The sequence below is a fragment of the Melospiza georgiana genome, chromosome 10 (genome assembly GCF_028018845.1).
Source record: "Melospiza georgiana isolate bMelGeo1 chromosome 10, bMelGeo1.pri, whole genome shotgun sequence".
Lineage (NCBI taxonomy): Eukaryota > Metazoa > Chordata > Aves > Passeriformes > Passerellidae > Melospiza > Melospiza georgiana.
The window spans coordinates 16,538,787-16,555,796 of record NC_080439.1 but is presented as its reverse complement, the minus strand read 5'-3'; the positions used below and the strand labels follow the sequence as shown (position 1 = coordinate 16,555,796).

The 17,010-nt window shown below is 40.5% G+C and overlaps 1 protein-coding gene across 5 annotated transcripts in view; it reads right to left on the bottom strand.

Annotated features, from left to right (window-relative positions):
- Positions 1 to 17,010, bottom strand: part of DOCK10 (dedicator of cytokinesis 10) — a 117,087-nt gene that overhangs the window by 25,912 nt on the left and 74,165 nt on the right. For all 5 annotated transcript variants that reach the window (XM_058030921.1, XM_058030923.1, XM_058030924.1 and 2 more), the window contains exons 20-34: positions 16,801 to 16,924; positions 16,536 to 16,657; positions 15,805 to 15,891; positions 15,161 to 15,253; positions 13,054 to 13,172; positions 10,200 to 10,269; positions 8,335 to 8,448; positions 7,173 to 7,244; positions 6,636 to 6,782; positions 5,513 to 5,596; positions 2,817 to 2,913; positions 2,180 to 2,224; positions 1,565 to 1,740; positions 1,322 to 1,438; positions 244 to 355 (exon numbers count right to left, since the gene is read on the bottom strand). In XM_058030921.1, the coding sequence (XP_057886904.1) occupies positions 244 to 355; positions 1,322 to 1,438; positions 1,565 to 1,740; positions 2,180 to 2,224; positions 2,817 to 2,913; positions 5,513 to 5,596; positions 6,636 to 6,782; positions 7,173 to 7,244; positions 8,335 to 8,448; positions 10,200 to 10,269; positions 13,054 to 13,172; positions 15,161 to 15,253; positions 15,805 to 15,891; positions 16,536 to 16,657; positions 16,801 to 16,924 (1,579 nt within the window). The remainder of the gene's footprint in view (positions 1 to 243; positions 356 to 1,321; positions 1,439 to 1,564; positions 1,741 to 2,179; positions 2,225 to 2,816; positions 2,914 to 5,512; positions 5,597 to 6,635; positions 6,783 to 7,172; positions 7,245 to 8,334; positions 8,449 to 10,199; positions 10,270 to 13,053; positions 13,173 to 15,160; positions 15,254 to 15,804; positions 15,892 to 16,535; positions 16,658 to 16,800; positions 16,925 to 17,010) is intronic.

Genomic DNA, 17,010 nt, shown 5'->3' with positions numbered 1-17,010 from the left:
AGAGCCTGAATACTGGCATCATTCCAAAGCAGGGGAGTAAGTGAAGCAGTGGAAGTAGAACAGCTTCACAAGAGAAAGTCAATCCAAAGACACCCAAAGGGAAGAGAAACATTGCACACCATGTTTCCCTGGATATGGTATAACAGAAGTTAATGATATCCTCCATGAATTCTAAGCAGAAAGCACAATGGATTGAGATACAAACAAATCTGCCTATGTGCCTGTTCAAACTGCCATTTGTACCTGCAATAGAGTTCAGAACATCTTTGGAGAAGGAGGTGTCCACAGAGTTTGCATGTTTCATTGCTGTCTGGCTCTGAAACCCGCCAGTCGTGCTCAGGTCATCCCTGGATCCCTGCATGTGAAAGAAACAGAACCAGCTCCAGAACTCCATGTCATTATCCATAGCCTGGATAATGACAGCACACCCAGGAGGCTTTTCTAAGACTCTGAGTTTGAGACTACTGCCAGCTGTTTTGACATGACAGCCTTGAAGGATCAAGGCTTGCCATAATGTGCTGAGCAGTCTCCTGCAATATGAGGCTCTCTCACAGTGGAAGCTGTAAAGGACTGGTCAAGTCTAACTAGTGTTTGTTCCTGAAATATTAACACAGCACTGGGAAAGGGACATTAATTGCCATTAGCAATGCTCAAATGTAATGGAATTTCATTTGCTGGAAGGATTGAAAGACGCAACACCCCTGCAGAAATCTGCTTCTAGTTTTTGAAGTGTTATGGTTATAAAATCTATGAAACAAACATATCCCTTCAGATGTGCAATTTATACAGACATTTTCTGTGGCAGTAAAGCTGTTTTATGATGTTTCTGTATCCCTTCTATCCTTCAGTTACTTGTATGCATTCCCTCTGCCTCCTGGTACAGCTTATGGTCCCTTAGTTGTACCGCCTTTGGGTACACAAAGCAATCCTGCAAATACTCTGTGGGCAAGGGGAAGTTTTCTTTACAGTGCGTCCCAGCCTCCTGCCTGAGGACACATCCTCAGAGCCCAGCCTGTGGCAGAGGTACTGGGCACATTGTCTGGGGCTCCAAATCTCTAACCCTGAATTTCCAGCCCTGCGACAGCAGTGCTCTCTTCCAGACCCCATTCTGTTCCTTGATAGTACAGACTCCCAGGGCTCTCCAGTTGCTCTGCAAATTGAGATGTTCCAAATTTAATTTTGCAGATGCAAATATGTTAGCAATTTCAGAACTGTATTCTGCTACCTAACTGGCAACCAGCATAAAATTGGAGCTCTTCCCACTGGGTCAGACTGGCTCACTTTGATCATTTCAGTGCTCCAAGAAAACCACATGAATTACCTGATTGGAAGTATTGATATTGAAGAGGAACATATCTTTCATGTAAATCCTCGGCATATTGTCCAAAAGCATCCCATAGAGTGGCATATACAGGTTTGCTATTTGTGCTTGTTTTGCCTGAAAATAAAAGACACAGCACAATCCTCAAGAAGCCAATAAATACACAGCAGTGGCTGAGGAAGTTCCATGCATGTTTAGGTGCTGCATGAGCAAGCAGTGAGAAAGGACAGGCAGTTTCTTTACCGGCTCAGCGTATCGGTCATCGAACGAGTGCTTGGCCATCAGGTTTTTGAGCACAGCCAGGGCCAAGTGCCTGATGTCCTGGTCCTCTTGCAAGGCAAAGCCAACCTCCCTCAGCAGGACTCCAATCAGGAAATGCTTACGGCAGAATTCGTTGGTCAGCGTGTACTCTGGAATGTCTTGGGTAGAATGGACAAGAAGGTTTAAATTAATATATAGGTTACATACATCCTTCACCTCATCCTTCATTTCCACATGTTCCATTGTTAAACCTTGAGTTCCTGGCCTGACTGCCTCATTTTGCTCCTTCAATTCTCAGAATGAACTAACCTACCATAATCATCTCTTGAAATCATGCAGTTTTACTATTTAATAATAAAAGATGATTTATATACGTGAGATGATTCCCACATGAGAATCTCAACTGTTTGCTCATTAGACTATTGACTTCTTCCAGGCACAAAGTCCAAATTGTTGTTCCACATCCTACACTAGAAGAGTTCAAGAACACAGAGGTTGAGAGCAATTCCACTTCTGAAAATGAGAAATAACTTTTGCCCAAGATTTGCCAGAATGCAGTGGTCAAAGTAAAATTCTGCTCAGTCATATTGCTCATACCTGATGTTCGATATTCCTGTGCTGATTCTGAAGGCGTCACAGAGTCTTCATTTTTCATAAACATAAGAAAATGGGAAAAAAAAAGCATTTTTAAATTATTAGTAAAAAAAAATTGCTTGCTTTTAAAAAAATTGGACTCCAGTTTGAACTAAACAGCTTCTACTTTAAAAAAAAAAGCCCTGAGTGTCAAAACTGAACTCATTTTTTGCTGCTGAAAACTGAGGCAAAAAGGAGACAAGAGCCTATTTTTTGAGCTTCTCCCCCTTTGTGCTGTACCTGTTGAAATCCTCTCCTAGTCTACCACCTCCTGAGGCTATGGCAGTAGTTTAGTGATTTAGTAACTCAGTCATCACAAAAATTCCAGATAAAACTTCCAGTGAAAAGCTTCCACCTCCCACCCCCTGAGCTGCCAGAGGTTGCATTTATTTACAGGCATACTGAAATTTTATTTTTAACTGAAAATGTATTATTTTCGACTGAAATGTTGTTTTTGTCACACTGCTTAAGTACCACACCTGAAAAGCTGTTGGGGGCCTCTGATGTACAGACACAGCTCTGGGCAGAGTTATTTATTACCTGCTCTTTGAACCTCCCAACAATTCACTGTTGCACAGAAATCCTCCTGAGGGGGCCTTACCAGGAATGTTTGAAGACCTTATGGGCAGGCACAGAGGGATGAAGTGCTCATGGTGACAGACTTCTTGGAGAAAGTCAAATTTGAACTGGTGCAAAGTCTGAAAATCACAACAGGCAATGGTTCAGTTCACATTAAAACAGGGAAAATGCTGAGACAGAGCTTCACTACTTATCTCTACCTCAAACTTCACACTCACACCCAAAAATGAAACCTTAGAGCTTGCTATGCCAAGCTGCACAAACAGTAAACATGTGGTTTTCATCTCTGTTATCAAAAGAATTTGTCTCAGACAAAGAAGATTTTTTGATTTTTAAACTGATTTTTTACTGAAGATTATTAAAGCTACACTGGGTCTTTTGATGACATGTACCCTAGCATTGAATCATAGTGAAGTATCTTCTCCAGTCCACAGACATTTTTAACATCATAGCTGTTATGACTTCTTTTTTTTATAAAGTTTCAGCAACACAGGTCACACCAGAGCTTACTGACAGTAGCAAAAACTTCCTCTGTTTATGCCAATGAGTTCTACCTCCAAGGGATTTGGGTAATATATAGTTTTGGTATTATTTCTTTAATATCTCCCTTCAAAAACACCATCCAGATAATTTCTAGAGCCTTGCACCTACCTCGAGAATTCATCATTCTTTCTGTAATGATGTGACATTGAGATACAAAGATAAACAAACCATTTCCAGCAACACATTTTTATTTCCATCATCTCATCTCACTGTTCTCAGTGGCCAGGCTGTCATTCAGCATACTTTGAATGTCCTAACACTAGAAAGCACTTGTAAAAGTCTTTTAATTTGCACTAAAATTGAATTGTAGCATTTCTGCTGCCACCAACAGGCTGGGATACCCAGGAAATGCACTTTTCTGAGTCTACCAAGTAGGGGATGGTAGAGAATTTTCTCCTAAAATATTTTCTCCTAAAATATATTGTTTATTGCACTTTATCACCTCTTCAGGAATACAGCATGTTAGCTGGACTTGGCAATGGCAAATAAAGAAGGGAAGCATCTGAAATGTGTTCCCCAATAGGAACTGTGACATTTTGAGGGAGCACAGCAAATGAACTGATTTCTAATGAGGTATTTCAACTTTTGAATACATGTTTCTCAAAACAATATTTAAATGTCAAAATATGGAATACCATAAGGGCTATTTCTCTGGAACAGAAATTATGTTGCTTCATCCAGAATTACAATATATTGAAACTGCACAGCTACAGATTGATACACCCACAGAATATTCAGGCAACCATGTACACTGTTAAATTTTCTAAAAAGACAGGTGAGATTGCAGTATCTTTATCTGATAAATAAATAATCAATTAAAGAGGCAAAAACCACACAAATAGAAATCTTTCAGCTCATTGGGAAGACTGACTGTTGCTTAGGCATTTAACTGAAATGAAAATGATGCAAGGCCTCTCTCTCCTTGAAGTTAGAATCTCTGATTTTATTTTGTGACTATTGTTTCCAAGTGCCACAAAGCTGCTCCAGCTGCACATCTGTCACAGCTCCACACACAGTGAATCTGCTCCAGGGTGGCAGATGGGTCTGGAGGGATGCTGGCCATGTTCACACACTTACTGCCAAGAAGGTGCTAAGTACTGCCCTGCACACTGATTAATCTTAGGCTTTTCCACTGACCATTAATGGGCTTTTTTAATTAAACATCTGTTTCTGTGGTTGAATGTATTTAGGGAAGTTTGAAATGTGGAAACAGTTTTCAGATTGCATAATATTATTTACAGAATTATAGACTTCAGGCTATGACATTATTAACTGAGAGACTCCATTCTACAGCTGTTCCAGAGATTAAGGGAAAGACCTGAGTTCAGAATGAAGCTGATTTTGGAAAAAAGCAAAGCAGACCTGGAGTAATCTCATTCTTTAGCTACAAATGCTCATATTAGCAGTAAAGAATTATAAAAAGTTAATGGACAAAAGTTTTGTGAGCTTTCTGGGGAAAGATGAATCATTCAAAGTGTATATCTTGACTACACTGTGTTACTAAATATAAGCTCATAAACTCTGGCATGGAAGAGAAAACGTCTGTGACTCATCCTGATGGATGAAGAGCAAAGGAGTCACACTGAATAATTTGGGGACCTCCTGCTGCTTGAGATTTATTGTTCAAACTATATCAGTGACTAGTGCAGGTATTACAGAAGAAATTCAGGCTGCAGGGAATTTTACTCATAGCCAGCACAAACTAATTTGGAGCAGATTTACCTTCTTGCATCACCAATGAGGTAAGAGCATGGCACTCACACAAAGTAAAGATGTTACAGTCTCACTTGAGTTTACACAATGATAACTTTTTAATATGCTCTTACTTTATTCTCCTCAAAGAAAATTACTGCTGATGATATTCATAGACAAATGTACTTTCAAAAAATGAAAGCTTAAATTCAGTCCTTTGGATTTTTTGGTCTGAGCAGTCTGTGCAGAGTCTACTCTTGCAGACTGAGTAGCTGTTTGAACATGGCTATTTACTTCCAGAGAAGGGGGCACATGGATATTAAAACCAGGAGGTTGTAATCCATATTTACTCTAAATGTTTTCACTGACTTGAGTTCTGAGCATGGTGAAGTCATGGAATCATAAATATTTTCAATATAAAAAATATTCTACTAGTCGGTCACTCCAGAAAAACAGACACAAACAAATAAAGCAGAGCCATACCTTGCTATCTCCAGCTCCAAACATACTTATATAGTTGTTGACCATCCTGAACACAAATCCACGGTCCATAAATGTAAAACAGCGCTAGGAAATGGGAAAAAAAGAATCACTATTTTATAGAAAAAACCCCAATACATGGCCTCAGTTACCTGGCTGGTCACTTTGTGTCCCTTGTACACTGGAATCACGTGCACAGATGAAGTCAGTATTAGGCAGGTCAAGGAACATCAGGGACATGGTGAATCTCCCTTGATTTTTAGATTTGTTTTCAGTAACAATGAATTAATCAAACTTCCTTTTCACTGTGTCTGCAGCCTAAAGCAACCACCTCAGTGTACAGAGAACTGGAGAAAGCTTCTCTGGTGGCAGCCACTCCTGCATGGCAGCACTGCATCCCCACTGGAGCAGGCAGCTGAGCTGAGCATCCCCTCAGTGACAGGGCAGGGACTGGGGAGGGACCAACCCAGCCCCAATGCTCATTGTCTGAGCTGTGCCCTTCCTCTGGGACAAAGTGTGACACTACACTCCTTTATGGTGAGAACACAGCTCTTCTTGACTGCTGGGGCTGAATACTGTCAGCAGGTGTAAAGGTTTTGAGGGCCTTGGTTCTGCAGTTACTGACATGTTTTCCTTGCAGAGTCAGCCTACAGGCAGAGAATGCAATCTTGATTCCCTCCTTCTCTGCAGTTCCTGAACTCTGTAAAACTAGCAAAGCCTTCTGCTACACACATTCAAACATAGCTCCTTCATTAGGAACAGTTAATCTACCCACAGTCATTCAGAATTACAGCATTTAACAAGAGTATCAGCTCAAGTCTAACTAAAATCACATTCCCGATCAAATGTTTGACCCATTTGAATATAAGGTATTAATCTGCAAAACTTGAAAACTTTGACTCTTTTAGAGCATAGACAGAAATGAATTAAAGTTGCTTTAGAGCAGATTTACATGAAGCTTTTGGATCCTCAAAGACCAAAGGCCATAGAAACTGAACAGTCACCACTGAATTTGGAAATTCAGCCATCTCCACTCAGAATTGGTTTTACTCCCTTTGACTAGACTGGACTGGAGTTTGTATTAAATATGGGAAAGTGCATGCGCTGTAAAGCCAGAACACCTCACCTTGAGAAATCTGGCAGTGCTGTAGTTTGCATTCCTGGTTTCCTCAAGAGCATCTTTGTACTTCCAAACAACATGGTCTGCTAAAACCATCACAAGTGTGTCCAGCTCAGCTTGAAATGATTCTGGAAACCTCTGAGTTCGAGACACCTAAGCAGGAAATAGACCATCAACATAAGAGTGCGTGAGGTTGCACATCAAACATTCAGGTCAAGAATAAAGAGAATAAACCACAGGCCATTTTTCATAGAAGAAAAATATTCCTAGAGTTCCATGGATCTATTCTGAGCACAAACCCCAAACAGGAGCCTGGTCTATAGGAAAATGTGAAATACATCCTCAACTTACCATTGTACAATCAAGAACAGGTTTGAGCCTAGCAGATAAGATAATGTTTTAGTAGGTCAACCAAATATTTTACCAAGTATCACAGGATTTATTTTATTGGCCAGTAAAGTAGTAAATTCAAGTACATTCAAGTGTATTTGCCAGGATTCTGCATTTTATTTTTTCCCTGGGAGATTTTGTATATAAACTTACCTTTATTTTGTTTGTATCAACCAAGTGCTGTGCCATTGATTTTAAGATGACTGCAAAGAAGAACCAGGAATGCTGTTCAAAAGAAGGAAAAGAGTGAATGAATAATGGTTACCTGATAAACACCTTAAAATGCATCACCATTCCTTACAGATGGATTGCATGTCTTGGTAATGCACAGTGTTAAACACTATGTGACAAATGAATTTAAAAATCTAAGTGCCATGTATTTGAGGAACACTGGATCATGTCCTTACGAGAGGTGAAGCCATCTCAGGGATTTTGTCTGTGGGTTTTTGCAATAAGGAGCCTCCAAACAGCACTCCTACAAACTTCCCATTCCTACTGAGCACTGTCTTCATGGCTTGCTTGCAGGGAATGGCAGAAAGGTGTGATGCAGAGAACCTCAGAGAATAACCTGCCCTGTGAGTTCCAGCAGATATTTGGTAATTTGGCACAGAATAAGATGGTACTTGAACAGAGTGGTTCTTCAAATACCATTTGAAATGGTGACTAAGTGTGATACAGATTAATGTCTCAGGATATATGTGAAACAAATACACTCCAAAAGCTTATACATTGAAAAAGAAACCCAAACCTCCACACAATAAACCCACCCACAGGCAATTTTTTGTGGCCCAGCATTTCTGCAGGTTTTCTGCCTTCTCAGACTATTTTTTTGCTAATGGCTCAAATAAAGAAAATCAACTGGTTCATTTTAAACAGGTGAACACATTTTTGCCTCTGGGAAGTCCTGGGCTGGACTGGGCAGCCCTTGTACCATAACCCAGAGGCTCAGGGACAGACCTTACAGATGTATGAATTTCATACAGATCAGTATTTTCCTTGCATCTTCCAAGTTAAAAATTACAACAGAGTATCCTAGAAACAATTACCCACATCATACTGTGTAAGAATTAGGTCTCAGGTTCTGACTGAGCTGTAACAGACAGGAAGAGTTTTATTATGCAAACCACAGCATCCTGAGATATGTGTTATGCTGAGAACCTGCAGCAGCTCTGCTCAGTCTGACTGTGGAATCACTGCAGGACATGATTTGCACAAAGGTCATACAGGGAAAAGGAAAAGGAGAAAGAGAGAAGTGAGTTTCAGGCAGAAAACCAGTAGTAAAACTACAAATGTGCTAATTCAAGCTATCATTCACCTTTAAAACCTGTTTCACAGTTACTTGTTCATTTGACTTCAGCAGCCCAGACACATTCTTGGATAGCTCCTCATGGACAGTTCTTCCATCAAATGATTTGGTCCTGAAGACGTACTGAAGGAGAAAGAAAAAATGAAAAATTTCAAATCGTGCATTAAAACAAATACAAAAAAACCTCAGTAAGAGATGATAAATCATTTGTGTATCACTAACAGCTGGCAATCTTTGCTGCCAAAAGATCTTGACTGAACAATCCATTCGCATAACCTTTAATTCCCCTGGCAGTAATGGCACAACCTACTCCCCTACAGAACCTCAGTTTTAAACACAGCTTCCTGCTGATTTCAACCTAATGTGAATCAAGAGGAAATTCTGTTTAAAACCAGTGCTATGACTTACTATTCAATAGATTATAGGATCCTGATACCTCCAAACTGCCTTTCAAGCCATTCCACCCGGGAAGAAAAGGCAAGCAGAGGAAGTGTGGAGGGCTTTCCACCCACCTAGTCCAGGTCAGCTCTCACCTGCTCCTTCCTTCCAGTGGCAACAGCTACTCAGAGCTGGTAACAACTCCTCATCCTGAAAGGTGCAGAGCACCCACTGCAGCTGACTGATGGGCACAACTATAGCCCTTGTAGAAAAAGAGCCCTCAAGGGAGGAATTTACCTACCAAGTTGCTAGGAACTCATAAACCTACCATGACTACTCAACAATTTAAGCTAATAGTTTGGTACCACTGCACCTTCCCTAAAGCAAGAGCTCTGACAGGGAATCAGTTGGGACTAAAAATCTTTTCAATACAACCAGGTTGGCAAAAGAAACAAATATTTCTTGAAAACACATTATTAATATTCAGCTTTGTTTCCACAGCAGATGCCATAAGCTTCTCCCTGTGCAGTTTGGCACTTCTGGGTCCAATTATTTAAGTCAGTGTAATTTCATATTATTGCTGCATTGTGAGTCACAATTCTCGACTTACTTATTCCCAAAACAGCATTTGTAAGGTAGGTATTTGTTTCCTTACAGACGGAAAACAAAGAGATTACCAGTTATTGGGTTTTGACTACTGCTGGAAGTGAGAAAACAGACCAAGTGGATTTATGGTGTAACTTAATGATCACCTGTAATTTCAAACATTATTAGCTGGTCATGTAGTAGATATCTACTGCAATTTTGAGAAGTTATTGAGTAGAAGTTTTAATACCCATTTAATTAACTACATTTACATGTTACATAGTTTATTTATTTTGGAGCCTGAAGAGCTCTGCTGGACCTCAGCAGAATTCTTCTGTGTTTAAACTGGGGGTACTTGAGACTAAAATTGAACTACTGAGAGGCTGAGGTGCATGACCTGTGAACACATACATTCACACAGACTGCAAGCAGCATCAATGCCTCTCACTGGTACTTGAAGAGTTGAAGTTTCACAATCTTTCATGTTCTCTGCCCCTTGCCTTCTCTCAAATCCTGCACAGTGGGAAATTCTTGCTTTAACATCATTCCAAAGACTGACACCCTACACTCCTAAAAGCTCAGTGGTAGTACATCTGCACCAGGTTTTGGCTCTAAAATATAAATTCCAGTTATCAGCTGAAAGCACTGCAGCTTCTCCCTCCTGTGCTTGCTCAGTTTGGTGTTCTGTGGGGGAAAAAAAAGCAGCAGCAGAAACCTGAGCAGCTGCCTGTCCTCAACAGAAGAGTTTTAAAGTTTCTTAACCAGAGTCTCTCAGTGGCAGAAAGTTATGATGCAAATGCAGAAAAAGCTACAAACAAGTAGAACTAAGAGTAAACAGGAAAAAACCCACAAAACCACCAAACTCAACCCATCTCTGCACAAAAACATGAACATTTCAACACCGGCCGTACCGTCACGTAAGAATTGATGCAGTTGTCTAGCTGTTCTTCATGGCACTTGGCAACAATGTTGGTAAGGACTCTGCAAGACACAAGAAGAACAAAAATTGAGCTATTTTTTGTCATAAGGCAGAGAAAGTCTTGATACTCATATTGTACTTCTCTTGTAAGCTCATCTCAAACAGTGCATGAGGGATATGATCCAAATGATGAATAACATGTGCAAAATCTGGGAAAAGCCAGTCATTTCTTGGGCTTTCCACAGCTTGGACTGTGCTGTTATATATGCATTTGCTTAACATTGCTCCCAGTGTTAAGGATAATAACTGTACTGTCACCACAACAAGGGAAAACATTAACTAACTGAACTTTATGCAGGCCTTGGATACTTAGGGATACCAAAAATTAGAATATTTTAATGAAACAGAGAGGCAAGAGCCCCTTTCTCCAGGAATGCTACTTGCTAAGTTCTCTCAGCCCTTTGTAATTGCGCAAATCCCCTGATACTCTGCTCATGCTGGCACAGCTCCTCGAAGACAAGCCCAGGGCTGGGCTGCAGCCTGAGCAGGTCCCTCTGCAGCACTGTCTGCTCCTGTCCCTGCACTCAGACCAGCACTGTCTGCTCCTGTCCCTGCACCCAGACCAGCACTGCACCCTCAGTTCTGCTCAGCACTGTCTGCTCCTGTCCCTGCACCCAGACCAGCACTGCACCCTCAGCACAGACAAGCAAAGACACCACAGACAAGATTGGGGATCAGCCACAGAGAAGAAAATTGCTTGGATCACACCAAGATCAAAAACTGAGCTCACTCTCAAAACCTGAGCTCCAACAAGCAGCAGGAAAACTGAATTTAACTGTGTTAAAGTGAGAATGGCAGCAAAGTTTTCTCTCCAATTTGCATGTGGACCATCCTTGTTTGAGATCATCCTGTTCCAGAAAACACAAATCTAGGCAAGAAGTCTTCAACTTGACCATATCCTTTCCTTTTGATTATTGGGAGCTCATTTATTAAGGATACTTAATATAGAAAAGATCTGCAATTTTATAATCTTATTTTTATGTTAAAGAGTTCAGGGATAGGCATAGTAACAGTATGACTAAAATAGATTAAAAAATAATATGCCCGACTGTGGCCCACATACAAATGCTCCTTTTGACTAGCTGGGTGATTTGAGTGACTTCTGGCGATTCTTATTATTGGATCCAAAAGCTTTCTAAGTTCCTTAAGTATTTTTAATTTATCTCATTTCTTGCTTTTAGTAGGAGAAGCAAAATTTGTAGCAAAACACAAAAGCTATGTCAATTACTTGTGGGCATTCTGATCTTTTAACCTTCATTATGATTTGAAATTGAAATGGGTTCTGGAAAAAACGTGACAGAGAAATGATGACACTACTTGGCCCCCAGGCAAGTAAATAACCACGAGTATAAAAGGAATAATGTTTCCTCCACAACACATAAGCCAATCCATGCTCTCATTCTGTTGTTGTTGCTCTCAGAAGGTTCAACACAAGCTGCTTGAAGCTATTCAGAGCAAAACACAGTGTGTATATATAGGACACGTCAATGAATGACACACAGCAGACAGGCATATTCCCATTGGCATCAGCTCTGCCAGCACAAAAGACGACACCACACATGCAAGAAAAACACTGAGAATCCTTCTCATTTTCCTTTTTTTGGGGCCAGGTGTGCATATAGTCAAAATCTGAAGCATGGAAAAATATAATATCCTTCAATTTTTCCATCTAACCATTAAATCTGTATTTTAAACAGCTGCTCCTTCTGCAGCATCTTCCCAGCCAGTTAACTGTTGCTGAAATTCTACCCTAGGAGAAAATTCATAATTTCTCTAGACTTAACATCAGTTCATTTGCTGGCCACAAAGGTGTCCCCAACAAAGGTCTGCTGGCCTCTCCCCCTTTAACAACAGTGTGCAGTGATGAAATCCCACACACTTATGAGGAAAGGATCTTTTAACCATAGTACCTAGCTGTGGTAAAACTGGACTTTGCCCTGAAAAATGATCCTTTGATAAAGCAGATTGAAACTCTAGCTCTCCAAGGCTAAGATGGGGAACTCAATCTCCTTGTTCCTTTCAGTTTCCTAAATAACCATTCTTCAGGAATGAATTCTGAAGCACAATCTGTGGAAGGAAAGAAAGAATACTGACAGCAGATCAGTCTAACAGGGCTGCAGAGGGCAGTTGTAATTTTTTCCTAGTAGGAGTATTGTAGTCCCCATGTTTAGCTGCTGGAGGAAGGACAACAAAAACATCACTATGGACACAAGTAAATGCAACACAACTTTCTGCCCTCCTGCAGAGACCAATAATAATCTTGCCAGTATTTTTTTCCTGCTGCCCTGATTAACAGCATCAATAAAGACAATTTCATTATGTGAGGGGTGAGGGACTCAGCAAATCATTGCAGTTGTTTGCCTGCTCTCTGGAAAATGCTTCTATTGCTTTTCAGTTATTGCTGATATATTCTAATTAAAAAATACCCCTGAATGGTGTGACCTGGTCCCATCTGCACTGGATGCAGCAAGATGCTGAGCTCCACATCCTCAGAACCAAACAGAAGCCAAAGGTGAAACCCAGCTTTGTCAGGAAGCTCTTGGCTGCTCAGGAATGAGACCTTCCCCTAGGATTGCTTCAGGGCAATCACACATGCCCACCCATGGTCAATAATTTCCAGCCACATGATCCCAACACTTCCACATGCTATGTGCAGAGCCCAGTGCTGGGGGGAAGCAGCATTCTCACCTACTGAGGTCTAAATAAGAGCTATAACTGCACTAACATCTGCATTTGTGCTCCTGAGTGAATTCTGTACATCCGTCCCACAGGAGTTATCCAGATACCTGGTCACAGCTGTTGCAACTTCATCATCACTGTTTTGCACCAAAACCCAGAAGAGCTGGTTCAGGACTACAGGAAGAAAATTCATAATCACATGGATCTTCTCAATCCTCAATAAATTCTGTAAGGGAGGGAAGAAGGAAAGTGAGGGACCTTCAATGTAAGCAATGAGAGCTGTCAGGTGCCAGCAGGTAAAATGCAGAGCAGCCACTGGTAACAGCAGCAGGAAAACTAAGGGCAACTAAGCAGAGACTGGTTCCCCATGAGGCTTGTTTTAAATATGACCATCAACACTACTGTAGGTATTGTCCAAAATTCAGAATCCCAGTATTTTGTGCTATACTGACTTAAAGCCAAAAAAAAAAAAACTAAAGTAGAGAAACCAAACCAAATTTTTATATTTCACTAAGGATACTATCTAAGGGCAAGAAAAGAAGTCACTATTTCCAAAATATGCATTTTCTAGTATTTTTTATAGAAAACGTATAGTATTTTGTCTCTTTTTTTAAATGCAGAGATCTGTAAAATTCAACATGTTGTGGCTAAAATACTTTTGTTAAAAGCACAGTGGTAAAAATGAATATTAACACACTGACCTGACATTTTATCATCTTCTCTAATCAAGGAAGGTATTGAGCTTTTAATAAAAAACAAACTCATTTGAATTTCTCCTATGTTTTTATTTCAGGCATTTCCAAATGATTCCAGAACTTCTAACAAAGTACTAGCAATTTATAAATAAAGCAAAATATCCTAGGGAAGATTATTTACTATGTTTATATTGTGTAGCTAATTCCTTGCATACAGCATTGTCTCCGTTTTCCAATAAATTCACTGAAATATTTTTAGAAGGTAAACTACAAACAGCAGATGAAGTATGGTGCAATTCTGGTGGTTTACGCACCCAGCTTATTGTCTAGCAAGTTTTAAAGCTTTTATGGATTCCTAAACTTTACCCATTATGCTCAATGGCTTTCCAAAAATTAATTAAGGATTTCATTCTGTAGAGGTATAACCTCTAAATAACACTGATGCTTTGATTTGTGAACACACATCTTACACTTTTTTAAGATCAAGACAGTATTTGAAAACAAACCCACTCTTTTCAGGTCTGCAGGTAGAGCTGCACCTACCAACAAAAGTAGTGGCCATCCTTATGGATTTGTCCAGGGAACTACCATGATTTATTGGAACTATTCTTTGCTTATTAAAGAAAAAATCTCTCCCCAAGCAGCTGGTATCTGACTAAGGAACACTCCTACAGGAAAACATCACCAGTGAAGGAAGGGGGAAAAGCACCTACATGGTGCCAACATCTAAACCCCAAACACCTGCTGGATTTTACAGAGTGCTAAAAGGAAACACAAAAAATGTCATAATATGATGTTCCAGTCAGTTCAGAGACGGAACAGAGTCACATCTGCCTTCACTTTTCTTGCTCATCTGTCTTTAATGTTCCACAAGCATAGTGTACAGCAAGAACTCTGGATTTCAGCACTCATGAACAGATGAAGAATTAGGACCTTACATTTATCTACTGCTCTTCTAATTTGCTTGTCACACTCCTCCCTTCTCACAGTTTTTGATCTCTACTGAATACAGGCACATTTAATGCAGCTCTTGCTTCATCTTTGCAGATGTTCTTCTGGTTTCAGAACTTGGGAGGCAACAAGCACCCTTGATTTATCCACACCAAACACCCTGAGCAGCCCTTGGAACAGCAGCCAGGATTTCAGAGGAGGTAAGGATAGAAGTTATTTAAGGCAAGAGAGGATTATCAGCAATGCTGCAGCCCCACATCTCCCGTCCCCAGCCATTACTGGAGCGACATTCCCTGATCCCCTGATGGGATCAGAGCTTGGATCATGGCTGGATTAGCTGCTGCTGGGCAGATGCAGCCCTGCTCTAGATGAGAGGGCATGGGAGGCAGCTGGTGACCAGCAGAGCATCTGTCACATCAAGTCCATCTGACTGGAGCTGTCACAGACCCTCTGCCCCCGGTAAACCTGTGCCATGGTTGGAGCTCTGCAGTGGGGGATGAGTGGAGAGAAAGCCCTAAATGCAGCTGTACAGTACAATTTGTGGGTTGCACTATATGGGTTACGTTACCTTACAAGAATTGATAAAGTTTGAGGTAGGAGGCTGAGAGAGATCCTTTTCCCTTTCCTGGCACTGATGGAAAAAGTTATTCAGGTATGGATCCTAAAATAGGAAACATTCACATTAATATACATTATAGATTATTGAATTTGGTGCTAGAAATTGGTTACAGCAATCACCCATTACACCCATGGAAACACTTGGTCCCCACCATCTTATACAGGAGTCACAGAAAGAAAATCAATTTATTGAGTCCAACCCATTGGTCAGCACAGCTTGCTAAATGCCAGGTGCTTTGACAAATCACAAATCCTTTTTCACTGTTGCGAGTGATTAATTTTTTCCTCACAACCTATGGGATTTCAGAGGCCAGATTTTTTTTTCTTGCTTCTGCTTATAATTTATTTTCTTGCTGTTTAAACTGATATTCCACAATTTTTCTATTGGTATAACGTTAAAAAATTTTTATTTTTGCTTGAATGGTGTCACCTTAAAATATGTCTTCCATCATTGGCATCTTGTCCTTCTGTATTGAAATAAACTTTAAATGTCATAGAAACAAATTCATGCATGATTTTCAAACCCCTTTCAGCCATGCCCTGACACTTTTTGTGTGCAAGCAGGTCACAGAGCTGAGAAGAATGTTGGCTTACCTGAGTATTTACTGTTGATACAACGAAAGTAGAGACTTTGAAAAGTGGTTTCCCACTGTCTACCCATTTTATATCGCTGCCAATCTGCTGTTAAAGCAAAAACAACAAAAACATATTTTTCCACCCGTTTCGTACTTATTGAAGTTTGCATCAAATTTTCAGTGCACAGCTTTGCCCATGAGAGTGCCTGAGCTTTCACAAACACCATCACTGCAGCACAGCCCCACTTTTCAGCACAAGACCAATGCTACCATTCAAGGGACCAGATCCTGCCCCACCCTGTCCTCATGACAATGGCAAAACAAACACAAGGAGGCAGAAATAATCCAAGCTGGACTGGATCAGCAGGAAAATATGATATCACACCACAAAACTGGAGAATGAATCATGACTGTGGATCACATCAGCTGGAGAATGAATGTCATATGGCCTGAGTTTGTGAAAGAAGCTCTTTTGACCACTCTGATTCACGTTTTAAGGAGTTATAACACTGCAGAATACATAAAATACACTTTTTCCATATACACCTGTGAATCAGCAGCATAGGACACTCAGCTCAGTGCTCCATATGTTAGTTCCTATAGTCAGGGATACACAAATAAATATTCTAAACCAGAAAACCCTATTTACATTTACTATTCCCAGCAAATGGAAAGGCAGTCTGATCTCATGAAAACCACCTGGAAATGAGAGCCCAGTGCCATGTGAGTGACAAGGGGGGGAGTGAATACCTTTGTGCTTGCTGGCTCCTGCAGGCTCAGGTAGTTGGGGGGCAGGCTGCTGGCCACTGGCACCTGGTGCTCCTGGGAAGCCAGCTGGGCATCTTTCAACAGAGGGAGCCAGGCAAACCCCACTGTGCACAAGAACACATAAATGGGACTCTTTGCAAAAACAAAGCTTAAAGGAAGACAGTAACATCCAGCCAAAAACTTTGAAATCCTTATTTGAATGTATACAATGCATATTTATAATTGAAAATAATTCTACTACAGGTACCTGGTGTTTCCAGAGCCTCTTTCTTTTTGGCATTAGCTTTTGCATTTATATCACAGGTGACATGATAAAATGAAAACAGAATGTGGTGTTTCTTATGGAGTTGAGTGGGAAGTTCAATTTTCACCTGAAATGTAAAATGTTACACCTCACTTTAGTTTAAAAATCAATTAAACCAGGCATCAGAGATGGGCTAAATGAGTGACATCTCTC